The sequence below is a fragment of the Penicillium cinerascens genome (assembly GCF_028974065.1).
Source record: "Penicillium cinerascens strain IBT 15544 chromosome Unknown contig_5_segment0_segment0, whole genome shotgun sequence".
NCBI classification, from domain to species: Eukaryota; Fungi; Ascomycota; class Eurotiomycetes; order Eurotiales; family Aspergillaceae; genus Penicillium; species Penicillium cinerascens.
In genome coordinates this window covers 3,518,303-3,545,268 of record NW_026695294.1, presented here as the reverse complement: position 1 = coordinate 3,545,268, position 26,966 = coordinate 3,518,303, and the positions used below count along the sequence as shown (strand labels likewise).

Sequence of the window (26,966 nt, the reverse complement as noted above, 5' to 3'; positions counted from 1 at the left end):
CATGCGGCAACTCAACACGCAGACTATTGAATCTTGGGACTGTTTGATTCTTGGCTGTCAACCCCAACTCGTTGAAATCAGAACCATCAACAAAGCTTGTTCACTTCCAGTCTCCAAGTCAAACCCTGGGTCAGGGATCGCACGGACTTGTCAAACCCCAACAGTCCCCGCCTCTCTGAATCGCTGGCCTGCTCCAACACCGCCGGACCCATCTTACCAGGCTTGTATCTGAACTCTGCATCGAATCAACGGATACGAAAGGACCATCAGGCAGGACCAGCCCAATTACACGTGGAAACCCAACACATCGGGAGTCAACGCTGATCGATTCTGCCACGATCTCCGACCATTCAGAGTGCTTAGCGACGGTCTTGTTGATCATTCATTGTCTCAAAGAGGCAGGAGTGTTGATCCCCTCCGATCAGCAGTCAACCCCAGATCACGAAAGCTAACGATTTCCCCGTAAGACTGCATCGGTCATTGATTGACCTACTTTGAGAGCAGTTAGATCACAATGTCAACCGAGTCATTACCCCGACGCTCTTTTCTGGGATTGGAAGGCCAGCATGTTTTCATCACTGGCGCCGCTGGCGCTATTGGGGGTGAAGCGGTGCGTGAATTTCTAGGTAGGTGTCTTGACTTTGTAGTTGACTTTCCGCATTTGGTTGTTGGTGCGCTTCATGGCTCGCTCAACTGACAGGGTGATGTTGCTGTCCGTTTGGGCCAAATAACCGTTGGCTTTCCCTGCGGGACTGTTGTAGAATTGCACCTCGGGCGTTGAACATACAATAGTTGAATTTTCTGCAATTTCAAGCAATATCACCTGACCGTCACTAGATCACGGATGCCGTGTCACAGCCTACGACAGCCGCCCGCTGCAGCTTTCTGGAATTGACGCTGAACGCTTCTCGAGACTGCAGCTCTTGAATGGCGACGTTGGTGAAGAGGAGTCCATCCAGTCTGGGTTTAAGCAGGCACAGGAACGATTCGGACCTGTGAATGTCCTAATTGTCAACTCCAGCTTGGAGGATAAGACGAATGAGTATCCCATTTGGGACCTGCCACTGGACGAATGGGAGAGGAACTATAGAGTGAATGTCCGTGGCTCCTTTCTTGCCATTAAACATTTCCTGCGCTGTGTGCGTGAATACCAGCAGACATCGGGCGCTGAGCTGGCCAGCCCGGCCATTGTCGTGACGGAAACCGAGACTGGCACTGGCCTTGCTGCAGGAAAGACCGGTCTGCACTACGCCCTTCTCAACACTGCCCGAGATGAGATCAAGCAGCTCAACTCGGAAGCCCGGATCAATGCTGTCACTCGCGGTCCCATCAATAAGACTGGAGAGATTGCTACCACCCCGGCAGATGTAGCTCGAACCATGGCTTTTCTGGCCTCGAAGCGCGCATCTGGCCACATTTCCGGCCAATCTATTCGCGTTGAAGACAACCAATATTCCATCTCTACGAAGATCTCGGAATCAAAGTCATTGGCTACCAAGGAGCCTGTGCAGTCGATTCCGCAAGCCCTGTCCAAACCGAAGCGAAACAAGATCCGCGTTGCAGTTTCAATCGACCTGGATGCTGTCTCAGGATGGCTTGGAACGAGCAAGTCACACCCCAGATCTAGTCATCACTCTAGCTAACCACGGTCCTGTAGACTCTCACCCGGACAACGTTCTTGCAGACTATTCGGCTGGATTCTTCGCAGCCCGAGTGGGCGTCCCCCGGCTCCTTCGCATGCTGAAAAAACTGGATATCGCCAACCGTTGCACCTGGTTCATTCCAGGCCACTCGGTCGAGAGCTTCCCCGACGAGGTGAAGCAAGTTGTTGCATCCGGCTGCGAAGTCGGGCTGCACGGATACGCCCACGAAGGCGCCTACCAGCTGACGCCCGAGCAGGAGCGAGACGTGCTGGTAAAATGCATGGAGATTGCGCAGAAGCTCACCGGCAAGAAGCCAGTAGGCTACCGGGCGCCTCTCTACCAGCTCCGAGAATCAACCCTCGATCTCCTAGAAGAATTCGGCTTTGAATACGGTATGTCCCACACCCATGTGGTAGAACTACGACCTTAACATCGAACCAGACGCCTCTCTAACAGACCACGACTGCCACCCATTCTTTGCCCCCAGACGTCCACCCCTAACGCCAATCGACTTCTCCAAACCCGCCTCAAGCTGGATGCACCCCATCAAAGAATGCGCCTCCCCTCCCGACAGAAGACCCCTTGTCTGCGTACCCTGTAACTATTACATGGAAGACATGACACCCATGCAATTTCTCCCGCACTGCGATAACTCACAAGGATACGTCGACACGCGATTGATTGAGAATATGTGGCGGGACCGGTTCCTATGGATCCGGGATAATGAAGAGGAGCCTATTTTCCCGGTATTGATGCATCCGGATACGAGTGGGATGGCGCATGTTATTGGGATGTTGGAGCGGATGTTGAGGTGGTTGAAGGAGTGGGAGAGGGAGGGAGAGGTGGAATTTTTGCAGACTGGCGAGATTGCAAGATGGTGGAAGGAGAAAATGTTGCAGGAGGGGCATTAACAATTTCTATGCGTTATGAGAGTCGGGATGTGTGAGGTGAGATCCTGGGGTAAAAGCAATGAAATCATTATGGAGTGCTGGTTGATTCGACATGTCTTTGAGATCTACTATACAAGATGGTTCCATAGTATATAGTTGGATAATTGCACCTAGATAAGAAGCAAGGCACGAGCGAATGTTGGATAAGATGAAGCGACATCAGTGGCTATCATGAGAGGGATAAAATAAGAAAATGGCTAAACGAGATCGACAATAAGAAACATTGAGCCTCGCGATTTAGATTTTCCAAGTGCGTTGTGTAACGGACTCCCGAGTTCCAAGTACATATTCGCTGACACAGTGATGAAAAATGAGTTGAAAATCAATGAAGCCCCACGTGTTCATCCCTCTTTCTATCAATGGCGCAAAACGTAATATATCGATACTGCCTGCGTTGTACTACATGCAGGCATGCATGGCAACATGACCAACCCGTCTGATTGGAGCGATAGGTGGGCAGGATCGGCTCGAAGGACCCGGTTGAACTAAATTCGGAGTGATCTACCAACTGGTTCGTAGAGCTGCATGTGCATGGCAGCTGACAGATCCACCAGTTACGGCTGAAGTGCCGTAAGGGATTGCCATTGTCTTACCTTCAAAGGTGGGCCATAATCGCGGGGTAAATGAGAGAAAAAAACACAGGGATGGGTATCACTTTTTTCTTCTCGTCCATTACATTTCCACCTTCAGCTCTGGGAGAGTGTTAGGGGATTGGCAAAATGCCGGCCACTCAGCCATGGGGTTACCGGTGGCGCTCATCGCAGGCATTTCTCATTTTCACGGCCACCCTAGGACTCTTTTCTGAGACGTTTCTGTACGCGTTCATCGTGCCGATCCTGAGCTATATGATCGAGGATCGACTACAGTTGCCTTCAACGCAGACACAATGGCTTACCACCGCACTTCTCACGACTCACGGGTTTGTCGCAATGGCATCGGCTCCTATTATCGCCCATTTTGCAGACAAGACATCCGATCGCAGGATGCCCTTACTTCTTGCTCTGACCGGATGTGCGTTGGGAACGCTGTTGGTGGCCATTTGCTCGTCTGGTACGTATCTACACACGCTTCACCCAAACCCGGGAAAACAAAAAGTTGATGGTCGATAGTGTGGTTGCTTTTCGTGGGTCGTGTTATTCAAGGAGCAGCCGGATCGGCAGGTTGGATTGTAGGTTTCGCAACCTTGACAGATAATATCCGACCGGACCGTATGGGTCAAGTCCTCGGCACGGCCATGTCACTCGTGACAGCAGGCGTTATCATGGGCCCGATGATTTCCGGGGCTCTTCTCCAGCTAGTGGGATACTGGGCTGCCTGGTCCGCTCCGCTTATACTTCTCGGCATAGATTTCGTTGCGAGGCTGCTCATGCTTGCAAAGGATGATACGCAGACTGCATCCTCCGACGCATCGACTGATGAACAAGAATCACTGCTTCCTTCGAAGACCCGTAATCCATCCGATCCGGAAGAAGGATGTCCGGCATCGACGGGTCCCGGCTTCTACCGCATTGTGCTGTGCAATATTCGAGTCATTGCGGCGCTTCTCAATACTTTGACCTTCTCCATGGTCATATCTGGATTCGACGCCACACTGCCCCTCCATCTACAGAAAATCTTCCATTGGGGCCCTTTGCCGATCGGTATGATATTCCTGGGTCTGCAGGTCCCCAGTATCATCCTAGGTCCTATAGTCGGATGGCTTCGTGACCGGGTGGGACTGCGCTATCCGACAACCATCGGGTGGACCCTTACTGCACCCTTGCTCTGGCTGTTGGGCATGCCCGGAACAGGAGCAGTCTGGGCGGATCATGGAGAAAATGGGAAATACATCTTCATTGGAGGGATTGTTGCGATCGGTGCTGTTTCGCCGCTGGTTCGTGGCGCGGGAACATTCCAATTAATTAGTAAGGACGCGTTTCTTCAACCTTTCGGCATAATTCTGACCGTTGAACAGCGGTGACGAACGATCTTCAGGCGGAGAAACCATCTATTTTTGGGCCTCATGGCGGCAGCTCACGAATCTTCTCAATCACGGAAGTCATCTTCAACATGGGTGCAATGCTCGGGCCTCTTTTGTCCGGGGCTCTTGTGGAAGTATTCGGTTTTTATACCATGGTTGGGACTTTTGGTCAGTGGTGCTACTGTATATTGGAAAAGTGAAACAAATACTGATCTCGTTCTCTCCAGGTGTCATATGTCTCGCTGTCGCTCTTGCCTCTTTTATTTTCCTTTCTCGGTAATGCCCCAAGCGACGCCAAGGGTAAAATCTTCTACAAAAAAAACCAGAGGTGAGCTTGCAGAAGTAAATAGCTGCCCAGGTGCACAAGACAACTTCGGAAGGTGGTCAGCTTACCATGTGTTCCGGGAGTCACCTCGGCGGAGGCGTTGTCGTCTACAATCTTACGAATAGTAATTTGACTTCAGTCGTGATATGTTAATTGCAATGTATCTTAATTGCAGGTAATACTATACTATCTGGATAAACATGACCAAATTAGCCTCGCAAAGGAGGATTGAAGAAAATGCCGAATACCACTTCGGTAAAAGAAAGTATGTTCAAAAGGAATCAAAACCAACGCCATGCCAGGTGCGCAAAGAAACAGATGAAATCAACATCGTAAGACTCGTGTAACGATCGTTCAATATGTTCAACTTTTGGTGGAGGGCAACCGGTCTAGGATCTTTTACTCTTCGTAGAGATCCATGTCGCCACTGTTATCTTCCATCTCTGCGAGGGCTTCGTCAGAGTCCATCATATCCTCGTCGTCCTCATCACTACTGTCGCTGTTCTCGTGGTTGGGGAGAACATCGATGCGGCCGTCCAGCATGACCACGCGAGCGGTTTCGCCGTCCTTGATGCTGCCGCGCAGGATGAGAACAGCGAGGCGGTTGAGAACCTCGCGCTCGATAAGACGGCCGAGAGGACGGGCACCATAGGCAGGAGAGTAGCCTGCAGCGCCGAGATAGTCTTTGACTTCTTCGGTACATTCAATGGTGACGTTGCGGTCGTTGGCGTAAAGCCGCTTCTGGACCTCGGCGAGGCGGAGGTCGACGATCTTGCGAATCTCCTTCTTGGTAAGGCGGTTGAAAATGACGGTGCTGGAGATACGGTTGAGGAACTCGGGCAGGAAGTAGTCGCGGAGCGCACCCATGACCAGCTCGCGGGTCTGGGGCTCGATGCGTCCGTCCATGCCCGAGGGACGGGCGAGGAATTCGGCGCCCAGATTGGAGGTCATGACGACGATGCAGTTCCTCGCGTCGACAATGCGGCCTTGGCCGTCGGTGATGCGACCGTCGTCCATGAGTTGCAGAAGGACAGTGAGTACTTCCTTGGCGGCCTTCTCCACCTCGTCGAAGAGCAAGATGGAGAACGGGCGGCGGCGAAGGCTCTCGGTTAGCTGGCCGCCGGCGTCGTGGCCGACGTAGCCGGGTGGTGCACCGATCATGCGACTGAGGGAATGTCGTTCTTGGTACTCGGACATGTCGAAGCGGATCATTGCCTTGGGGTCGTCGAAGAGGAATTCAGCCAGGGCCTTGGTAAGCAGTGTCTTACCGGTACCGGATGGACCGCAGAAGAGGAAGCTGGGGGGCGAATTGGGGTTGCTAAGACCGGAGCGTTGCAGTCGGATGGCGTTGGAGACAGAAGTAACAGCCTCCTTCTGGCCAATCACGATCTTGCCCAGATGCTTCTCCATGTTGAGCAGCTTGTCCTTCTCAGTAGTCTTGAGACGGGTGACAGGAATACCGGTCCAGCGGGCAACGATCTCGTTGATCTGCTCAGGACCGACGGCATCTGCCAGCAGGGCCTCGCCGCCATCAGTGTTCGTGGCACGACGCTCGGCATCAGCCTTGGCCCGGTCAGCCTCGAGGCGCTCGATAAGAGCCTTGGTCTCGGGAATGGCATAGTATTCGATATCAGCAGCGGTCTGGGTATCGCCCATGCGCTCGGCCTCGTCACGCTTAACTTTAAGAGAGTCAAGCTTGATCTTGGCGTCTTGGACTTCCTTGCTGCGCTGCTTTTCGCTTTCGTACTTTTCACGCATCGGCCGAAGCTCCTCCGTGACGTTGGCTGCCTCTTGCTTGGCGACTTCGAGACGGGCCTTGGAAGCTTCGTCTTGCTCACGCTCCAGGGCATGGATCTCAATTTGGAGTTGGCGCAGTCTTCGCTCCAGGGTATCGAGAGCTTCAGGCTCGGACTCGCGGGTGACTCGAACGGCAGCGGCAGCTTCATCGATCAGGTCAACAGCCGAGTCGGGCAGGCGGCGAGCCGTCAAGTAGCGAGACGCAAGGTTGGCCGCAGAGACTATGGCACCGTCGAGGATATTGACACCGTGGTGCACTTCGTACTTTTCCTTCAGGCCACGAAGAATGGAGATGGTCTCTGGAACCGAGGGCTCCTTGACCAGGACTTGCTGGAATCGTCGCTCGAAGGCCTGATCCTTCTCGATATACTTGCGGTATTCGCCAAGGGTGGTGGCACCAATGCAGTGCAGCTGGCCTCTCGCCAGCATAGGCTTGAGGAGGTTGGCAGCATCCATGCCGCCCTCGCCGCTGGATCCAGCTCCCATAAGAAGGTGGATCTCATCGACAAACAGGACAATGGTATCCTTGGAGTCCTCAATTTCCTTCAACACGCCCTTCATGCGCTCCTCAAACTCTCCACGGTACTTGCTACCAGCAACGAGAGAGCCCACATCGAGAGAGAGCAGTCGGCATTGAGCCAGGTTGGCGGGGATATCAGCATTGACGATCCGGCGAGCCAGACCTTCGACGATAGTGGTCTTACCAACACCGGGCTCGCCAATGAGGACAGGGTTATTCTTGGTGCGCCGACTCAAGATACGGATCACACGGCGGATTTCTTCCTCTCGTCCAATTACGGGGTCAATCTTGCCCTCACGTGCCAAAGAAGTCATGTCGATGGTAAACTTCTTCAGGTTCTCATTTTCGCTTTCCGCGTCCGCCGTCTTGGAGTCCACACGACGTGTACCCCGAATTTGCTGGACGGCATTGTCGATGAGGTTGACCTTGGGGATGTTTGAATCGCCCAAAGCACGTTGGACTTGAGAGTCCTGGCACACGGCCTGAATCAGATGATCGATAGCCACATAGCTGTCTTTCTGGGTTTTCGACAGGTCCGTAGCCTGTCGGATAACTTTTGCGAGTGCTGGAGAGACGCTGACTGATTCTGGCGGGGGGTCTTGACTGGGCAGCCGAACGAGAAGCTTCATCAGTGCCCGATCAAGCAGTTGGGGATCGCCGTGGGCCCTCTCGACGACCTGGCGGAAGAGAGGTGTAGAGGCAGAGTCATGTGAGGAGTGCCCAGCAGGCTGGCGATCTTCGGCATCATCTCCAGAAGGGTTGAGGAGGGCAACTGCGAGGTGGAGGGGTAGAATTTGGGAGTGGGCGTATTGCTCGGCCAGACTGTTGGAGTCCAGCAAGGCCTTGTTGGCCCGGTCTGTGAATTGAGCGCCGTTCATGGTGAACGGAGATGTGAGGTGTAGCTTGCAGTAATGAGGTAAGTTCCGCGAAGGTGAAGATTAAATAGAGAGTAGAATGCAATCGTCAAGTGGGCGGATTCATCGATGATGCAAGCTCATATACTTGGGCCGCCGCCAGGCCGAAACAACCGCTATGTTCAAGACGTCACGACCAGCTTCCACCGCCTTCCAGAAGCTACTCGAACGGTCAGGTGAGCTCGAGTGACTTCGATCATACGATCCTCACGTGATCTGAAGTCACATGACCATGGGTTTATGGCCTCAGGCAAAAAAAGGACCTCCCTTGACCTCCCTTGACCTCTACGCCAACGAAAACACAGCCCGATGAGCAACTTGCCATTGGCGGAATCCTGCAATACATGTGTTTCCAGACTGTGGAGAAGTGAGGAGCAGTGGGGAGCCCGACTCCGCCCGAGACAAGCAATCATGATGCAGGGATGGGAGACATGGCCTTGATTCTTGGCCATCCCGCAGGGGTGCCACCTACGCCAGCCGATGTACATGTACCAGCCTTGCGAATACTCTTCCCCATCTCCCTGGTAGCCCCTCTCCACAGTCCCTGTTTATCTGACCATTATTGCGACGTTCCAAGATAAGCGAATGCAAAAGCGCCATGCCGCGCCATGACGTCAAACTTGGCATGCTCGAAATCTCACTTCGACTGACCCGGGCTCAGGCCTCGACCGTCCGAGGGTAAGGTTTTCCTCCGAGGAATCGAATGCATCATTTTCCGGGCCGGCGAACCCTGTAGGGATTATCTTTACACCGGAATCACCATCCAGCTAACAGATCTTGGGACAAACGGAGGAAGCTAGATGGTGGCTAAAAAGCCTGGTGGACACCCTGTCCGAAGAGGCGCATCCAGACATGGAGATCGATCCATACAGCCGTCCACTCATGGGCTCCCGATTGGCCCACGGGGGGGGGGGAAAAGTGGTCTCTAGACTTCCGTTGGGCCTTGCATCCGGGTCTGGAGGGTCTTTGTCCATGCGTACGAGACGGATAAAGCGAACAACGGGTGCAAAAAATAGCAGCGGAACCTAGGAAGGTTCCTTCGGCGGGGCAAGCGGAGATGAGGGGCCAGCGTTGTGTCTGCTCTGATTGCCTCGCAGACCCCCTCCAACGCCTTAGTCCGCTTAGCATTGCCTTGGTGATACGACGTGCGGCATTATTTGCAGATGCAACGATTTGTGCGGGCTGTCGCCGTCAACGATAGGACGTAGATCCCAATCTATACCCCTCTCCGAAGAGGGGACAGGGACGAATGGAACCGTGATGAGAACTCTCGGACAGAGCCATGGCATGATAGGACGGCAGGCTCATCGGGTTATCCACGGTCGTCGCAACTCAACTCTGGTTGAGCATGAAACACCCCCCCCCCCCCCCCCCCGAGGCTTTCAGCTCTCACAGGGAAAAATCCCGGTTAATTCGTAGTGGTGTATGTCATTCCTATAAAAGGCTTTCGCTCCTGCAACCCACTTCGTCCATTCTCACGCCATCGCGACTCTCATTGAGCTCATCAATTCGCACTCGTATTTGCTGAAGGCTGCCCTGGGTTTGTCTGTCTCTGCAGGCTATCCCAGCAGTCGATCAGCTCTCATAACGCTTCCGAGTCATTCGAGCCGGATTGACACCATCTCCTCCATTGCTCGGATCCCGACGAGTTTATTCCACTTTGCCTTTATTCTCACGCGTGGCGTGCACGGGACCGAATCCTAAATCGATCATCATGTCGAACAAGCCTATTTTTGTGGCGACGCATCCGCGTGCCTGTTCTACGGCCTTTGAGCGGGTATGTGGATCCTGATCATCTTTACGGCTATCTGAGATTAACGAGATCTCCAGGTCTTCATGACTCAGCGGGCAACGATCCAGTGTGTCCATGAACCGTTCGGCGACGCCTTCTATTACGGTCCGGAGCGTCTGTCCGACCGATTCGAAAACGACGAGCAGGCTCGTATCGATAGCGGATTCAGCCAGTCGACGTATCTCACCGTATTGGAGAGAATTGAACGTGAAGCTTCAGAGGTCCGACCCTTCTTCCTGCGACTTCCTTTGACATTTGTTTCTTTTGCCGTATAATCGTTCCCCATGTCTCCGAAAGGATCGATGTGGGGAAGTCCCTACAATTTTTGCTTGAGACTGGCATGTTCAGCATACCCATCCACCCCCTCTTCCCCCTCTACGAATCTGGTGTAAAGCACAAAGATCAAAGATGAAAGGTCTTGCGCCTTGACTTTACGAAACTTTCAGTGTTGTTTTTCACCGGGGGGATACTTACCATCTTGCAGGGAAAGAGAGTCTTCATCAAGGACATCGACCACTACCTTCTTCCGCCGAATGCCAAGCCCGCCAGTGTTGCTCCCTCGCTCCGACGTATCAAGCGCGGCGTGGGAACCAACGGGGATGAGCACCATGCCAATGGCGTGAACGGTACCAACGGTACTGCTCATGCCAACGGCCACACCGCGACCAACGGTGTCAGCAATGGCACCAATGGCACGGTGAACGGCTCTGCCAACGGTGTCAACGGCCACACTAACGGCCACACCAACGGCACAGCCACCAACGGGCACGCTGTGAACGGCACCAACGGTGTCCACAAGCCCTACCCGTACAACACGCCCGCCGAGCCCGGCAACCCGACGGTGATGCCTCGTGAGATCCAGGAGCGATTCCATTTCGCATTCCTGATCCGCGATCCGCACTTCAGCGTGCCGTCGTACTACCGGTGCACGATCCCACCTTTGGACGAGGTCACAGGGTTCTATAACTATGACCCCTCCGAGGCCGGGTACGACGAGCTGCGTCGGCACTTCGACTACCTTCGACACGAGGGATTGGTCGGACCCCGTGTGGCGACCCGGCCAGACCTGCATCTGGAAGATGAGTCGAAGAACAAGGAGACAATCCATGAGATCTGTGTAATCGATGCGGATGACATGCTGGATAACCCGCCGTCGACGATCGAGGCGTTCTGTCGTAGTGTCGGTCTGCCGTATTCTCCTGAACTGCTGAAGTGGGATACCCCGGAAGATTATGAATTTGCCTGCTTCTGCTTCGAGAAGTGGCGTGGATTCCACAATGATGCCATCGAATCCTCGGGTCTAGTGGCGAGGCAACATGTAAGCACATACACCCCGAGGGAATGGGAAGATGGGACGATGAACGATGGACCTGGCTAATACATTTCACAGAAGAAACCCGCCAAGACCGAAGAGGAGTACGACGCCGAGTGGACGAAGAAGTATGGCTCCGAGGGAGCAGCTCTCATCCGCCAGGCCGTCGACGCCAACATGGCCGACTACCTCTACCTGAAGCAGTTTGCCGTAAAGGTCTAACTGCCAAAAAGTAGCAATGCTCTTGTCAAGCATATGATCCAGAAGAATAGCTGGAACCGACAGGAGCAGGTCTCGTGGGTGTATGGATGGAAGAAGAGGAAAGAGAAAACGAAAATCCGGGGGAGGGTAACAAGCAACATATCCACCCCAAGCCCCCAGCATTGTGATTATTACTTCCCGAGCCCCCTGTGATTTCACCTGTGTTTTTACCTGTGACGACGCCCCATATGAGAACGATTTAGTCCCGATGACGCGATCTCCAAGGTGCTCCCGCCCTGTCATTGCGAAACGATACTTTCGCCGACTGCGGGGGATCTCGGCGGAGATTGGTCAATGCCTTGACGATCTTGCACTGTGTTTCATGTGTTATTCGCTTTGCTACACCGACTCGTTGCTATTTGTGACATTCTGCGGCCTGATCTCGATCTGCATTTGCGTGTTGGGAGATTGAATTGCTTTTTGTTTGCGTACCGTAATGCGCCTTCTACGGGTCGTAGTCTGTAGATGTTGGATGTGTTGAAACGGCGTAGCTCTGTAGTTGTGTAGCGTCGATGTCCTTGGTCTTGGCTCAATGAGACCATCTCAGGACGAGTAGTCGTCACATCGGGAAGTTGCCCCTTTATCCTTTATACTGACACGATTCGATCCACCTAAATAGCAAATTGATACTCGTTCATTCCATGCTCCTGACTTCAAATTTCACACTCTGATTGATTCCTTATTCCAATAGAATTCCCTACACCTCCGATCGCGGGCATTACTCTACCGTCCATACTCGTTTCTCATGCCGAGTCTTGAAAGACTGCTGGATACGTTCCTTTCCTCCCAAAGGAGACATAGTTCACATTGACATTCCATACATGAGCTAGCTCGAAAGCTTGTAAACCAAAACTCAATATCTAGCGCCATATCTCAACGCACTAAAGCCTCCGACCCGCAAAGAAGCTACAAAGCCCAGCCTGCTGCCAAAAAACATTGGGTGGAAAAGAAGAGCAGACGGATCTCAAAATACAAGAAAAATCAAAGTGCAATGGGGCTTCATACTGCACTGTACCCGCCCCTCGAACCGGATCCTTGCAAAGTGTTAATCACTCGCTTGACCCAGTCCTGGAAGATATATGGAATGTCGCGAAGGGAGTCGGCGTGCGGGAGAAGGTCCCAGCCGCGAGCGCCGTAGCGATTGTAATTGAGCCATGAGCCAAAAATGAGGTATGTGGCGATGGCGAGGAAGAGACTGGAAATCCGAAAGTTAGTGACGGTGTTAGCTATGAGGGAGATAAGAGAACTTACATGATGATCAACCAGGTGAAAAATCCCCAGTGACTGGAGCTATTCTTGCCACGCTGGAAGTCGTCGCAAGCATACCGCGTTTTCCACGCGAGCTTGAGAACATACTTGTCATCATCGGTCAGGTCGAAGCTCTTAAACTCAAGGCTGCGACCCGGAGCCGAGTCGCCTTCATCTCGGCGCTCCTTCGGATCGTCTCTTGTATTGAGGCCCTCCAGTCCGGACCGGTCCGGGTCGCACTGGAAGTCGATCTGGGCGCTTGCATCCTTGGCTTTTTCGTCGTTGTGGTCGCCCGTGTATTCGCCGCCTCCCAACTCGACCCGGACACCCTCCATGTTCTCATCGATCTTGTTCAATAGGGTGAACTTGGGATCCTTGGAGCCTGCCCCGGCGTGGTCGAGTCCGACGATCGGGAAACCGAATGAGGTACCGCCGTTGCCATCTTTCGGCAGTTCTTTCACGAAGCCGCAAACTGAATAATCACTCCTTAGTAACTAGAACCCAGTAATTCTCGCAGTGTTCAAACAAACGGAGATTTGCGCAGTCTTGACATACTGTTCCTAGAAGTGCCGCACTTCCCCTCAGGGCGATTCGCAGCCTTGTGCAGAATGTTGCAAATGTTCAATACGTAGGTTGTATTCGTCGTCCAGTCCTCCGTCTCCTTGACGTGGTACAGCTCGTGAACTCCGCCCAGGGAGCTGAGATCGTACTTGTATCCCTCGACGTTGATGTGCGCGCAATCAAATCCGGTCGCAGCCGCAAGGCCCGGAAGCAATGCAGAGAGGAGCAGTGAAGCTCCGGTTAATTGTAATTGCATGGCGGAGGAATGGCAAGTCTATCGGAAGGGGTGGAAGGTTGGTTGCCCACAAAACGTGGTCGGGTCGGACTGCGGCGCGGAGCACGCGAGCTCAAAGATGGACGAGCACGAGGACAGAGAACGCGGTGAAAAAAAGCAGTGTGACCGTGGAGGGAGTGGTTGAAGCTGATGGCAGCTGGTGACTGGTCGCGAAGTGGCTTGTCGTGGATGACGATGGCTGGGGATGACTTTGCGGAGTCTTTCGTTTCTCCGACGCGGCTTGCGACTGGTTCCTGTAGGCAGCGACGAATGAAGCCACAAACAACGACAGCTATTATGGTGCTGCCTGGGGTAAGATGCTGTCTGAGATGTATTCCAGAGCTCTACAAGCTTTAGGCTTGGCTCTGTGCCTTTTTCAGGCGTTTTCGCCCAGCGTGAGGATGATGTCACCCGACCCTGAGCCTTGGCAGTGTGCCCAGCTGGCTCTAGTCATCTGTGTGCATAGGATATACTATATCTACGAGTAGGAAATATTCAGCAAATATTAATCAAAACGCGAGCTCAAGTTTAAATGTTTGCTGCGTGGCATATTCAACCGGGACGGACGATTAGACCTGGTAGTATCGTTGCACGCAAGCAAGATGGACAATGTGACATCAAAAATTAGACAAATCCTGCTACTTCGATACTGAGAAAGACGGCAAATCCTTTCATTTACAATAGAGATCAAGTAAGCTTTGAAAGAGCATAGAGCAGACTTGAGAAACGCGTAGATCGCAGCCCACCAAAACCGCCCGCGCACGGGCCATCCACCTCAAATCATCAAATCCGCAGAGGAACATCCGTAGTGGTGAACCATCCCCTCCATTCATCAATTCATTCCTTACACCTCCGCCAATATGATGAACACACGGATGGTAAGCAATATCCCGGGCTAAAGGGGGAGGCGGGACAAGCCCATGTCCATCTCTCCTGACAGGCTATCAGAATGGGGGGAACAACAACCATTGACACTTCTACAGCTCTCCAAGGAAGATGAGGGAATGGGCGGCAGCGAGGAGAACGAGGTCCGTCGCGAGGATCAAGAAAAGATCAACCGGTTCAGTCGGTTGCATCAGCGTGAGACCGTGCTCGAGGACCAGTTGAAGGCCAAGCAGGTAAGTTGGACAACGGCGGGGCATTGGGGGATATCACCTCGTTAGCCTGTTCCACATGTTCAAAACTGACAATTCCCACAGAAGGATAAGGAGGATCTGGAAGAAGTCTCCATGGAGCTTGAACTCGCCGATGAAGACGAGCTTGTCCCGTAAGTACCTCCCGTTCCATCGCAACCTGGAGATGCGTGGAGACTGAACATGGGCTCATTGAATCGACAGCTACAAGATCGGTGACTCCTTCTTCCAGCTTCCGCTGGCGGACGCGCAGTCCATGCTCACCACGTCCACGGAGCAGATCGACCAAGACGTGTCGAAGCTGGAGGAGTCGATCGGCGAGCTCCGGGAGGAGCTGCAACAGCTCAAGGTGTCTCTGTATGCGCGGTTTGGACGCAGCATTAACCTGGAGACCTAATTTTGTGTCCTTGGACTTTCTTTACCATTCAAAAATATTTATGAACCCGATGAAAGACATGTCATGATTGGGTATATCGGTGTATTCAATGACTCGTTTAAAATAACCCCGAAAAGAATTGAAATAGACTTCTCACACAACCGAGGACTTTTCCATACATTGGCAAACCCTGGGGGTGCGGACGGCACAACAATAGCCCACATGCTGTTCAGAGAACTGCATTGGTGAAAAGAGCCACCACCTGCTCATCAAGGACCCCAATAGAGTTTATTTTAGTTCACAGTCCTGGGAGTTCTTTACCTTAAGAGACGAGGCGCGAATGAAGGCATCAAGGGTCACTCAGCGTCAAGTTTCCGGGACAGGGACAGACACCTGGTCTCGTATGCGGCCAGATAAATCATCTCATAGGCGACAATTAGTATTCGTGCGGCGACAACGAAGATAAAGAAGAACCAGCATCACGATAAAGTCAGCCAAGACCTGAGTGCCAACCGAGCAAAATGAAGAAATGAAAGAAGCCGGACTGTTTAAGCCCACCCAGACCGCGCTTGATTGACCGGACGACATATTTCAGGATTGCATGATCGGCGGCTCGGAAAAGAAGTACTCGGCAAGTTGGATGTAGATGAGCCAGCCAAAGAACCATGCCTCGTTAAAAATGTTCGTCACCCATGCACTATAGAGGGGAGAAGGATGTAGGAAAAGAAGGGGATGAAAGTGAGAGATTGGTCTATTGTATTCTTGCGTAGAGAGTTGCAAACAACTTGAAACCGGATTCTCGTCGAATGTAGACATAGAATCCACCCGGACATACATGCAAGACAGAAACAATGCATGCTGGCTCTACATACATGTATATCAGACGGACACATCGCAATCTGCAAATACCACAGCTCGTAATATCATTCAAGTCAATAAATAAAAGAGGTATCTTAGAGGATCAGAGAAAAGAAAACAAAAAAAAGGCAATCCATCAAAAGATGTCACCGTCAAAAACACGCCGCGGCAGGTATATAAGGAAGGGAAAGGACTCAACATGAGTCATCAGAACAACGCCGATTCTCCAGTGCAGTCCAGTCATGTCTACCTAGAAAGGTAGGGGTTCAGGGTCGAGCCCGAAATCAAGAACAAAATTGCAAAAGCATGCAGACCACGTTTCTCTTTCTCTCTCCTTTTAATCATCACGGGAAGAGCACGTATGTACGGCCCGCACATCTCGTTTCCTCGTTTCTGGTTTGGGTTTGTTTGGGTTCGTTGCATTAGTGGAAATTCACATCCCCAGGGCACTGTTTACCGGAACTTCGCCCGGCAGCGACCCATAATCTCATTTTGGCAGACAAGCTCGGCACTGAATTCACTGCCGTCAAGAGTGAGATAGATGTCAAAGTACACGCGGTAGAAGATACCCTGAGGTGTATCCATGCGCTCGAAATCGGTCTCGAGGTTCTTGCGTGAGAGATCTGAGGTGAGGGTGACGACCTCCTTGATGCGTGGATCCTTGGTGTATTCAGGGCACACGTCCTCGTCGCAAGCATACAGCACGTCCTCATACATGAGAGTAGCACCGGGGGCCACTTGACGGAAGAAGCTGACCTTAACAGGCTCGCCGATCTTGACACGCTCACCCTTCTGCACGAAGATCTGACGCGTGTACTTGCAGCGGTCCCGACCATCCAGACTGGGTACCCGGTACTGTTCGGGGTGGTAGCCCTCCTTAAATGGTTGTAGAGTGGCCATTAGGTAGTGTCGACGGGCGACACGGTGGGTGATCACTCGCTCAGTGATACCTGCCGTGACCGCACCCTTGACGATGGCGGCCACTGAATCCATGGGTCGGACGACCTTGGTTTGATATTGGGGAGGGACATGGAGTTTGATCTGCTGGAAGAGGTACTCGGAGGCACCGAAACCACCCACAACCAGGACGTTCTAGAAATGGTGTTAGTCGCATTTCGAAGAAAGCCAAAAATGACTGTGTCTTACCTGGAGCAAGCGGTTCTGTGCTTGGATGGCGATGATCTGGTTGCGCACCAGCTCAAGAATGCGGTTCACTACGGGCTCAAAGCACTGAAGGATCTCCTCGTTGGTGAAAGTCATGTAACCCTCCTCAATGCCCGCATCGGGGAAGTCAGCCTCAATGCCGACATCCACTGCCCATTTTTGTCCGTTGTTGCGGAAGTCTGCCTTGATACGGTTCTCGAAATCCATGATACACTTGGCGTACACCTTGCCTGCCGTTCGCGAGCCGTCGGGAAGCTTCATCTTGCGAATCTTGGCACGTAGGATATTGCTGAAGTTCCGGTTGAGCGCGGTCGAACCACACGAGTCACCAGATCCAGCAGTACATTCCATCACACTGAACGGTTGCTCCTCCTCGACCTCATAGGCGATCAAGTCCACCGTACCACCACCGCAATCAACGATCAGAATGGCGTCTCCGATCTTCAGGTTCAAAAGACCGGTCTTGGCACAGAAGAGAGCGGCCGCCTCAGGTTCCGAAACCAGGGTCAAACGGTTGTCGTTCTCGTCTCGCAAGAAACCAGCCTGAATGGCAGCAGCACGAGTAGCTGCCTTACCAGCATCGTTCCAGATGGCCGGCACTGTGAGATAGTAGCGGATGTTGCGTTCCTCTCGAGTAAACACCTCACCCAGGGTCTTCTGCAGCTGTGCGCGCATTGCCTGTCGCAGCTTGAATAGATAGTCGGCAGCCACATCGATCTCTGACTTGCCCGGAGGAAGCGGAGGCAAGTTGATGGGGTCAATGTAGGTATTTCCGGAGAGCATCAATTGCAACTTGAACCATTCGACCTTCTGCACCCCATGTTTCGGGTATCCCGTAGGCGCAAGCGCATCGGCGATATCTGGCCCCCAGCCAACCACTTTTTGGTACTGGTCGTAATAGAGGACGGTAGGGATCTAGAAAAGAAACAGAGAAGGGGACGGTTAGAGCTTTGAATCCATTATCAGAGAGATTGCGCTCACCTTCTGTTTCGTATGGGTTCCGGCACCGGGCCATTCCGTGATAATGTCTTCTCGGGCCTCGTTATTGGTCGCAAAGGCAAACGCGACACCGGAGAAAGTCGTGCCGAAATCGATACCGACGATGAGCTGCGCCTTATTGCGATTCGCTGTTTCGATCTCGACGGCGGGGTTACGGTACTGGGCCTGCATACCAGGTTGGATAGGCATGTGTTGTTGGGGCTGCATGCCATAGCCCGGAGGAGGGTTCATGGGCTGCTGCATGCCGTGCTGGGCGTATTGCATGTTGGGGTTGGTGTTGATGGGGGCGGGGTGCTGGGTGAGGGAGTTATGCGGGTTGTGGGACATTGGACTCGTCGGACGGTTAGCTCCAGCAGTTGGGTAACTTGGTGGTCGGCCTAACTGTTGTTGTGATTGCGGCTGCTGTTGCGGCTGCTGTTGGTTGTTTACGGACAGACTCGTTGTAGACGAGCTGCGGTTCGAGCGAGGCGCTGTGTGTGTGATGGGCGGCGAGGCACGGGGAGGGGGAAAGAACGACGGGGTTGGGCGCGGGGGACGGTGGTTTCGGCTTTTCGCGTCTGAAAGGGATCCTGAACCGCGAGGAGCTCATGAGGTCCATATGTGGCCAGCGCCGGGAGATTGGGAGGAGAAAAGGGAAAGAAGGGGGAGAGTGAAGGAGAGGAGGGGGAAGAGAAGCAAGGCTGAATACGGGTCAAGACGGTGTGGAGCAAGGGAAATCGGTGCCTGTCAGCCCGGGTAAGCCTGAAGGAATAGACTGAATGAAATCCTGAGCGAAAATGCGAATGGAGAGAGAAGGGGAAAAGAGGGGGCCAGAAGATCGGAGTGAGGCTGAGAACAGGATTTCCAAGGTTTATACTTAGCAACGGGTTGAAGTTGAAGGGGGAAATTGGCCTTTGTCAGGGCGGAGAGACGTGGAACTGGGGAAGATTACCGTTCTATACAACTACATAGTCCTAGTTATAATTTCTATATTCTATACGCGGGGATATTTATTATCAAGGAACACAGAAGTAGAGGATATTGAATGTTTTTCTTTGTTCCTCGATCCACGGAACGCGAGTCTGCTGAACCACCGATTCACTTTGGTTCCCCGTTTTTGGCCCCCAAGACAAACTGTGGCCGTGCAAGTATTGACGTCCCCAGCTAGGTCCACGATATGGCAGTGAAATTATTTGGGGGCCTTTCTGAAATTGTAATATTCAATCAGCCTTAAGGCGCCTTCATTTTCCGCGCCACCCAATGCGACGGCTGGTACAGGTTCTGGAGCATGCTATCGCCGTCCTGGATGTAGCCGCACGGCCGCCGATCGTCAGACCGCGCCTCAATTTTGAAGCCCATGCGTTCAACAAGCATTAACACCTCGTTCTCCGTCAACTCCACACTACCCGGTTCGCCAATGCCCGTGGTGTCCCCGTCTGCCTCCCTGCGGGGATGGCTGTCCTCGAAATGCCATAATAACGGTCCCACATTGATCCACAAGCCGTCCTCCTTGAGACAATGGTGAATCGCTTCGATGTAGCGGATCAGGTTTGGTGCCGTGTCGATGAAAAACACCGTCGCGACTGCGTCAAAGGCCTGTCTGTTGCTGGGCTGCATGTACAACACCACGAAGTCAGCTGCCGACATCGACATTGACCCAACTGGCCGGTTGGATTGCATCGCCTCTGCAATGGCGGTGCCCGGATGCACATCGGGGATCTGAACGCTCCGTAACTGTTGCGCACGAGATTTCAGATTCGAAAAGTGTAACGCAAAGGGGTGGAGCATGTGTCTCTGCGGGCCCTCGGTGTGGTTGAGAACCCAGCTGCTGGCCAACAACTGGTGGTACGAGATCTCGTTGCCCTCGGCCGCGAATCCTGCAAGACAGACGTCAAACACCAACCGGCCCAGCCCTGCGCCTGGAACGAGGACCCGAATCTCTTCGCCAGCATCCCGTCGGGCCTGAAACTCGGCGCGAAGGTCTTGGAGCACCGGGTCGTAGCACACTTCTCTCTCGACTCGTCCCTCGACACTCCAATCCCGATAGAACTGACGAATGGTCGAGTGCGCCTTGTTGACGTCGGACGAGGTGGCTGTTCCGTGCCAATTTTGAGTAGGATCTTCTTTGTTGGGGGTTGCAGAGAGACCGAAAGACTCCAGGCCCACGTCTAGAATCTTGTCCGCGATATCGGCGTTGGTGTCGATGGCATCATCCACCTCGTTGAAGTTGTCCAAGATAGAAAATGGAGGCTCAGAGAGCATCTGCCAGTGCTCCGAAGGGAGAGAGTAGAAAGCCTGTCGTCGACGATGAGTGGTGTTCATGTGCGCCGTCCGACGATATTGTCTGTAGCAACACTTAGCGAATGATCAGAGCCAAATGAAATCGAGGTAGGTTTATTGGAATATACCCGAGGGTCTGCAGGGCATGTTAAATCTACTTGTCACACACCTGAAAGAATCAAAAGTAGCAAAGAGCACTCTTCGCTCATCGGGATCTGAGAACGGGTCAAAGTCGCCCTGCCAACTGCGCTCGTCCTCCCCATCCTGGGAAGGCTGAGACGGATCTGTCATGTCTACAGTACAGCGACGAGTTACGTATCTCTCAGGAGCCCGTAGAGATGCATCAGCTCCGCCGAGTCTGTCGATAGAGAGCGCAGATCCGCGACGTGGGTATGCAATTGTGCGGTGCGGGCAAAGTTGAGTGGGATTGGTGGAGCCGGTGTTTGCCGCATGGCGGGGACTTGAATCTTCAACTCATCTCACATTGCGCTTCACGACGCGCACTTCAGCATTGGAACTTCAGATTCTCTATCTGCTGCTTCTATCCATTTGAAATAAACAGACATGGCAGCTACTGCGGCGCCAGATCTCCCCCAGACGGAGCGAGTCGCGCCCGACCTCAAGCCCCAGCAGCTCTCCTTCCCACTGCCCAGAGCTTTACATACAACAGGGCATGTACACTTGACCTTCCTGGATCATTGTATCATGGCCTTCTTGACTACATCGACTCCTGGTGACTCGGCAGGCACTGTCAAGCCGCTGGGGAGCTTTGTTTATGCCATGCCTGATGTAAGTTTTGATTTCGTTGGTGGACTTGCCTCGTCGTTTTACTGTGCCTTCATTCGTTTTTTTTCACCCTGCTTGGTATATCCGCTTTGTCTAAGTGATCAATGTCTCGCCGTTACGTATCTGGGGACCGATGTGCTCTGGCATTTCGAGATTGCTTGGAATTATGCGTTTTGTAATTCTCAGATCACCCTATTGCTGTTTTCTTCGTCGAATCTCTTTGCAATTCTCCTCAACAAACCCTGTCACTTAAATTGATGCAATCTGCGTATCAATTGTTGCAGCAGCTGTCTGCCTATATACTTGGACCTACACTCCTTGATCTTAAGATACGTCATTGGATACTGGCTAACTACTCAACAGCGCACGTCGTCAAACTCAACAATAGCTACCACAATCTACACATCCGCGTCAAGTATCGAATACACGACACGAGTGGCCAAGATCGTCGCTCGGCGGACCAAGAAGCCCGTTTATGTTGGATGCAGCATTGACCCCAACGGACTCGGCTTGCAAGTCGAGGAAGAAATGGAGGGCCTGAGGAAGATTGTGGACTTGATTGTGGAGAAGTTTGAGTCACAGCAGAAGCAGTAGCGTGCTTCTGTTACAAGGGCAGACTCAAAGACGGATCCATCTGGCTGCATGGCAGCCTCGGCAGGGAGTTGTGGCATGTTACTTTACCTGTTTTTGTTATTTTAATGTGACAGTCTGATTGATTCACCAGATATAATTCTCTCAAATTCTCCAGCCAAACTTGGGTGGTCCCCTATACAACCTTCGTTCCGAAACGAAGATATCTCCCGGGAGCGGGCCTGCCATTGGAAATATCAAGACCGCGCTCATATTTATAGAACCTCTTGTCATGTGCCCACATGTCACATTGTGAACTCCTTTCCGGCCGGGATTCGGGGTCGTTTTGTCCGCACAATCCGTCAAGCCCCGCGATGAAGCAGGATCCGATCTACAGTGTACATCTACGAATGCCACAACAAACCCCAGCCAGGCACCCGCGATTTCAGGGCAAAGGGTTTCTATTGACTCTCGGTCGAACGGAATCTGCCTTTTTGGCTTGGTGATCTCGCTGGCGGCTTGGATCCAGAGGCACGTCGATATAGGATTGGCTCTTCGATGAGGTTTAGAGCTTTCGGCCCACCATGACCGGCTGACTTGGGGCGAAGTTGGAATCAGGAAGAATCTCCAGGATATTCTGAGGGCTATAAAAGAGGCCACATGTCAGGAGAGGCAGACTATCGAGCTCAACACCAGCAGCCGTCGACAACATGACTCCTCAAAACATCGGCATCAAAGCAATTGAAATCTACTTTCCCAGCAGAGTATGCTCTCATTAAGCCACAATTTTGCTTCCAAGTAAACTTACCCTACTGCTAGTATGTTGCTCAATCCGATCTGGAGAAGTTCCTCGGTGCCAGCACCGGCAAGCATACCATTGGACTGGGACAGACGAACATGAGCTTCTGTGACGATCGCGAGGGTAAGCATGCCTCTACGCCATTCAATACGAAACAGAATACACTCTATTCCACAAGCCCATCCTAACCACCGAAATAGACGTCTACTCTCTCGCCCTGACAACCGTCTCCTCCCTCCTGCGCCAGAACACCATCAACCCACAAACAATCGGACGCCTAGAAGTAGGCACCGAATCCATGCTCGACAAAGCCAAATCCTGCAAGTCCGTACTAATGCAACTCTTCCCCACAAACCCCGACATCGAAGGCGCAGACACCTACAACGCCTGCTACGGCGGGACAAGCGCCCTCTTCAACGCCGTGCACTGGATCGAGTCATCCGCCTGGGACGGCCGCGAGGCTATCGTCGTCATGTCCGACATTGCTCTATACGACACGCCCGCTGCACGGCCAACGGGTGGCGCTGGGTGTGTAGCTATGCTGGTTGGGCCTGACGCGCCGCTGGTGTTGGAGCCATTGCGGGCGTCGTTCATGCGGCACACGTATGATTTCTACAAGCCGGATTTCAAGACGGAGTACCCTGTTGTTGATGGACATTACTCGTCCCGATGTTATCTGCAGGCGCTGGATGGGTGCTATCAGCGGTATCGGGCTAAACGGGCTGCTCGGGAGAGTGTGAACGTGAATGGGGCCTTGTTGGCGACACCGTTGGATGAATTTGACTACTTTGTCTTCCACGCGCCGAACTGCAAGCTTGTGTCGAAGTCGTATGCACGACTACTGTACAATGACTTTGTGGCGGATCCTGAGAATCCACTCTTTGGGGAGGATCTTGTTCCCCTTGGTATCCGGGAACAGACTTACGAAGGATCCCTGGATGACAAGGATCTTGAAAGGCTCTTCATTAAGTTATCTCGCGAGCGATTCCAACAGCGTGTGCAGCCAAGTCTAACTGCCCCGACCATGTGCGGCAACATGTACACCGCTGGTGTGTATTCAGGATTGGTGAGCCTGCTCAGCAACACGCCCAGCGAGAGCCTCCTCAACCGCCGAGTGGGCATCTTTAGCTTTGGCAGTGGATTGGCGAGTACAATGTTCAGCTTGCGAGTTGTTGGTGACATTAGTGGTATTGCGGCGCAGATTGACTTGCACGCACGTTTGGCTAGACGGGAGAGGACCTCGCCTGAGTTCTACCATGAGGTGAGAGTTAAAACGTTCATGTGAAGTTTGTGATTACGGCTAATAGAATATAAGATGTGTCGTGTCCGCGAGCGAGCATATCAGCAGAAGAATTACACTCCCACTGGGAGCGTTGAAGCTCTCGCGCCGGGGACGTACTACCTCGAGCATGTGGATGACAAGTTTCGTCGAAGCTATGCAGTTAGGGAATAATTAGCTGCAGGTAGACACTCGCCAATGTAACAACGGGCCCGGTTTAATTTCCAGATTCACCACTCTTCAGTTGGGGGCCATTGCCCGAATCTGGATTGGGTGAAAGCAGATCCTGTCCCTGGCCCGATAGACCGCACCCGCAGCGGTGCACAACGCACAATAAAAGTTTATTTCAAACTTCTACATGAAAAGTCAATTGATTGTTGATGCGTTGCTGTCAATTAATATAGAAAATCGGTGCAGTTCGCTTATTCGGCGCAAGCCGATAAGGATGCCCGATTAAGACGTCATCGATCAAGCCAAGCAATCAATTAATCTGAGACTCCCGCAATTTGGCACACGGAGTGCTCCGGTCTCAGAACTGCAGAACAGGACAAATCGGAAAGCCTCGGTTGCCGGCCGGAACTGTTTCATCTGGTCGGATCGTTGTCCCGTTGTGGGGCGGAAAAATAGACTCGACCGCAAACACAAACTACACATTAAGTTTGCATCTCGCTTGGAAGTTAGGTCGCCTACGCAGTGGTAGTGTGGTTACACAGGCATCATTGTCACGACGATCTGCGTTCTGCCTTTGGCCGGGTACTCCCGTCTATTCTTAGAAGCGGGGCTTTGATGTTCGACAGTCTCGTACTCGGGGGGCCGTCGGGGTGACGAGGGAACCATGCGCCGAAACTACGTGTTATAGGTAGAGGTGCTGGGGATTGGCGTCGCTGTTGACTAAACCATGCCGAGGCCGGTTGAACCACGCAAAAGAATCCCGGAAACCTGGACGAGAGAGCGATCTTGCCAGGGTCCCAATTCGACAGGCAGACGTGGAGGGCTCTTCAGTGTAGGCCCATGCGTCTGCACGATAATGACCCTGGCGCAATCCGTCGCAGGCTTTAGCGGCACGAACCGAGGGCTCGGCTGAACCGTCCCAGTTCCTAGGGAAGTCTCTGTACGTCCATTAGCGCTACATAGCATGGCCTCCTAATGATCACGGGTCAACCCTTTGCCGGAGATCGATATACGACGCTTGAGCTTGAGCGCCGCTCGAGTTGGTCGGACGGGAACTGAAAATGGCTCAATCGACGGTTCCGAGTAGCATCGACGCGTAGATTGGATCAGCTAGCCACAGTTTCATTTAAAGGACAATCGCTTTCTGAAGGGTAGCATCTGCAGATACATCTTATCACGTAGCCGACGCAGAAGCGTGCGGGGAAACCGTATTCAGCTAGTAAGGAGGTTGGGAATTGACCCGTGACCAAAGGACACGGTCCAGGCTGGCGTGATGGAGTACAAGATCAATGCATCATCAATGCCATGACCGACGTTACGAGTGAGGTGTGAAAGAGGGGCCTCGCCAAGGATCACGGATCACGGAGCACGGAGAACTAGCCTAACAGGGTGGGCGGCTGAGGACAAGGAGTGCAGTCCGTGCTGATTCTCTGCCGCTACAGTCGAGGGGGGTCTGTTTAGGGGACCTGTGGTCAGACAGATGCACATGCCCTGGATAAGGTATCCGGCCCCGGCGCCGTCGGCACGCAAACCCTTGTTACGTGGTGGAACCCCTCAGTAAAATATCGATTCAACGGACTCGTGCGGTGAGTCTCGTGGGATGCACGGACTCGGCCTTTTCCCGACCTGAATCTTCAGGAAAAGTTGATACGAGGCCGAGACGGATAAAACTCGGGCGATCAACGAGATAGAAAGTAGTGGACGTGAGACGCACGACAGGGGGGCACTCTCACCTCCCAAAGTTCTAATGATTGGAGCTATCAGGGGGCGTGGACAGACTCGGCAGACCAAAAGAGAAAAGATTAGCCGTGGACAGAGGGCGGTTGCCACTGGGTTCCACCGTCCGGGTCAGCATCCGGCCTGAGATTCCATGTGGTCCGGTGCATGACTTCCGAGTCGATCATCGGGGACTTGGACTTCATAGAGATCAGAGGTATAGAGGGTTTCGTTAAAGCACACGGCACGGCGGGCGCCGAGATCTTCATCCCACATACCGCGTCGTACGTAACTCCCCGTGCAAGGGGGAGCCACTCTCTGGCCAATCCCCACCACTCGTGTTGGGGTTTCCCTTTGATCTGATGGAGTCTTCTCCTCGACAGAGTATAATGTCTCCGGGACGGTGAGCCACCCGATCACCATGGATGAGTGTCCCAGTCCGGTCACCGAGTTGAAGGACGGTGAAGAGTGCAGGGCCCTTCGACCGATGGTCGCCCAAGCCCAGCCCTCGCAATTCCCCTGCGACGATCTGGCACTCCTGTCACGGTCTCAAAAGGGGATTGTGCTCTCGGATCAAGTGGAGCACCGCTAACTCTGCCGACTCAATCTAGGGCGCTTTGGTACCGCTTCTCCGGATCGAGCAAAGAATCAACGGACAAGGTTCACCAAATACCAGGCTTCCCGACAGTGGGCCCGTGTGGACATCGGGCACTCGACTCCAGCTGCCGCGACTGGCTCATCCAGATAAACTGAGCGTTTTTCAACTGCTTCAGGTATCCATCGACACTGCGTCCGCCGATCTCGGGATTTCTGGGTTGAAGGTCTGACCTCACCTGTGGCACCGAGAGAGAGGCGAGAGGCAAGACAAACCATCGTCTGCTTCCTTCCTCCGCGCCGTAGAGTGTACCTCGTAGTATACTCCGTACCTTCAGCGACGAAATGAACAAACCAGACTCTCGGGCCAGGCCCGGCTGAAGCGCGGGTGTCATTTCGGCTGAACACTCCTAAATCCAGCCCATCCTTTTCTCCGCGATCTCTGGGTCGTCAATACGGGACCCTGATGGAGTCCTAAGGAACGGTGATCCCAATACTATCGCTTTTTGCCGTCGATCTGATTCGACCTTTTCTCCCTTTTCCTCTTTCCCTCCTTCCTACCCTCGCGGTATTCATTCACTTCACGTCTTCATTGACCCGAAGCGCATTCGCAATCCCATTCTCCGAGTCGATCGTCTTCTCGAGATTCTTGGATCTCCCTCTAATTCGCCGCTTCATCCCCCAACCTCGGCATTTGCATCCCCA

At 53.0% G+C, this 26,966-nt stretch overlaps 12 protein-coding genes across 12 annotated transcripts; 6 read left to right on the top strand and 6 right to left on the bottom strand.

The window, feature by feature from the left end:
* Positions 1-514: 514 nt before the first annotated feature.
* Positions 515-2,554, top strand: N7498_005821 (SDR family oxidoreductase/polysaccharide deacetylase family protein; the record flags this gene model as incomplete). Its single annotated transcript, XM_058452883.1, has 4 exons — positions 515-626; positions 838-1,626; positions 1,685-2,035; positions 2,085-2,554. 4 exons carry the CDS (start codon positions 515-517, stop codon positions 2,552-2,554), a joined length of 1,722 nt encoding a protein of 573 aa, XP_058309421.1.
* Positions 2,555-3,312: 758 nt separating this feature from the next.
* On the top strand, positions 3,313-4,753 carry N7498_005820 (MFS transporter; the record flags this gene model as incomplete). Its single annotated transcript, XM_058452882.1, has 3 exons — positions 3,313-3,643; positions 3,703-4,497; positions 4,548-4,753. 3 exons carry the CDS (start codon positions 3,313-3,315, stop codon positions 4,751-4,753), a joined length of 1,332 nt encoding a protein of 443 aa, XP_058309420.1.
* A 524-nt stretch (positions 4,754-5,277) lies between these two features.
* On the bottom strand, positions 5,278-8,073 carry N7498_005819 (ATP-dependent Clp protease ATP-binding subunit; the record flags this gene model as incomplete). Its single annotated transcript, XM_058452881.1, has 1 exon — positions 5,278-8,073. The coding sequence occupies one exon, from the start codon at positions 8,071-8,073 to the stop codon at positions 5,278-5,280; it is 2,796 nt and encodes a 931-aa protein (XP_058309419.1).
* Positions 8,074-9,823: 1,750 nt separating this feature from the next.
* N7498_005818 (uncharacterized protein) lies at positions 9,824-11,435 on the top strand (the record flags this gene model as incomplete). The annotated part of the gene is made up of 4 exons (XM_058452880.1): positions 9,824-9,886; positions 9,940-10,122; positions 10,386-11,219; positions 11,292-11,435. The coding sequence occupies 4 exons, from the start codon at positions 9,824-9,826 to the stop codon at positions 11,433-11,435; spliced, it is 1,224 nt and encodes a 407-aa protein (XP_058309418.1).
* A 1,038-nt stretch (positions 11,436-12,473) lies between these two features.
* Positions 12,474-13,539, bottom strand: N7498_005817 (autophagy-related protein 27; the record flags this gene model as incomplete). The annotated part of the gene is made up of 3 exons (XM_058452879.1): positions 12,474-12,669; positions 12,726-13,194; positions 13,278-13,539. 3 exons carry the CDS (start codon positions 13,537-13,539, stop codon positions 12,474-12,476), a joined length of 927 nt encoding a protein of 308 aa, XP_058309417.1.
* Positions 13,540-14,417: 878 nt separating this feature from the next.
* N7498_005816 (tubulin-binding prefolding complex subunit GIM3) lies at positions 14,418-15,087 on the top strand (the record flags this gene model as incomplete). Its single annotated transcript, XM_058452878.1, has 4 exons — positions 14,418-14,435; positions 14,541-14,675; positions 14,757-14,824; positions 14,895-15,087. 4 exons carry the CDS (start codon positions 14,418-14,420, stop codon positions 15,085-15,087), a joined length of 414 nt encoding a protein of 137 aa, XP_058309416.1.
* Positions 15,088-16,377: 1,290 nt separating this feature from the next.
* On the bottom strand, positions 16,378-18,414 carry N7498_005815 (Hsp70 family protein; the record flags this gene model as incomplete). The annotated part of the gene is made up of 3 exons (XM_058452877.1): positions 16,378-17,016; positions 17,071-18,003; positions 18,070-18,414. The coding sequence occupies 3 exons, from the start codon at positions 18,412-18,414 to the stop codon at positions 16,378-16,380; spliced, it is 1,917 nt and encodes a 638-aa protein (XP_058309415.1).
* Positions 18,415-19,296: 882 nt separating this feature from the next.
* Positions 19,297-20,637, bottom strand: N7498_005814 (uncharacterized protein; the record flags this gene model as incomplete). The annotated part of the gene is made up of 2 exons (XM_058452876.1): positions 19,297-20,410; positions 20,516-20,637. The coding sequence occupies 2 exons, from the start codon at positions 20,635-20,637 to the stop codon at positions 19,297-19,299; spliced, it is 1,236 nt and encodes a 411-aa protein (XP_058309414.1).
* A 235-nt stretch (positions 20,638-20,872) lies between these two features.
* Positions 20,873-21,726, top strand: N7498_005813 (proteasome assembly chaperone 4 family protein; the record flags this gene model as incomplete). Its single annotated transcript, XM_058452875.1, has 2 exons — positions 20,873-21,135; positions 21,496-21,726. The coding sequence occupies exons 1-2, from the start codon at positions 20,911-20,913 to the stop codon at positions 21,724-21,726; spliced, it is 456 nt and encodes a 151-aa protein (XP_058309413.1). The 5' UTR covers positions 20,873-20,910.
* A 686-nt stretch (positions 21,727-22,412) lies between these two features.
* Positions 22,413-23,954, top strand: erg13A (putative hydroxymethylglutaryl-CoA synthase; the record flags this gene model as incomplete). The annotated part of the gene is made up of 4 exons (XM_058452874.1): positions 22,413-22,466; positions 22,522-22,624; positions 22,702-23,762; positions 23,817-23,954. 4 exons carry the CDS (start codon positions 22,413-22,415, stop codon positions 23,952-23,954), a joined length of 1,356 nt encoding a protein of 451 aa, XP_058309412.1.
* Positions 23,955-25,799: 1,845 nt separating this feature from the next.
* On the bottom strand, positions 25,800-26,090 carry N7498_005811 (uncharacterized protein; the record flags this gene model as incomplete). The annotated part of the gene is made up of 1 exon (XM_058452873.1): positions 25,800-26,090. One exon carries the CDS (start codon positions 26,088-26,090, stop codon positions 25,800-25,802), a length of 291 nt encoding a protein of 96 aa, XP_058309411.1.
* A 239-nt stretch (positions 26,091-26,329) lies between these two features.
* On the bottom strand, positions 26,330-26,656 carry N7498_005810 (uncharacterized protein; the record flags this gene model as incomplete). The annotated part of the gene is made up of 1 exon (XM_058452872.1): positions 26,330-26,656. One exon carries the CDS (start codon positions 26,654-26,656, stop codon positions 26,330-26,332), a length of 327 nt encoding a protein of 108 aa, XP_058309410.1.
* Positions 26,657-26,966: the final 310 nt, after the last annotated feature.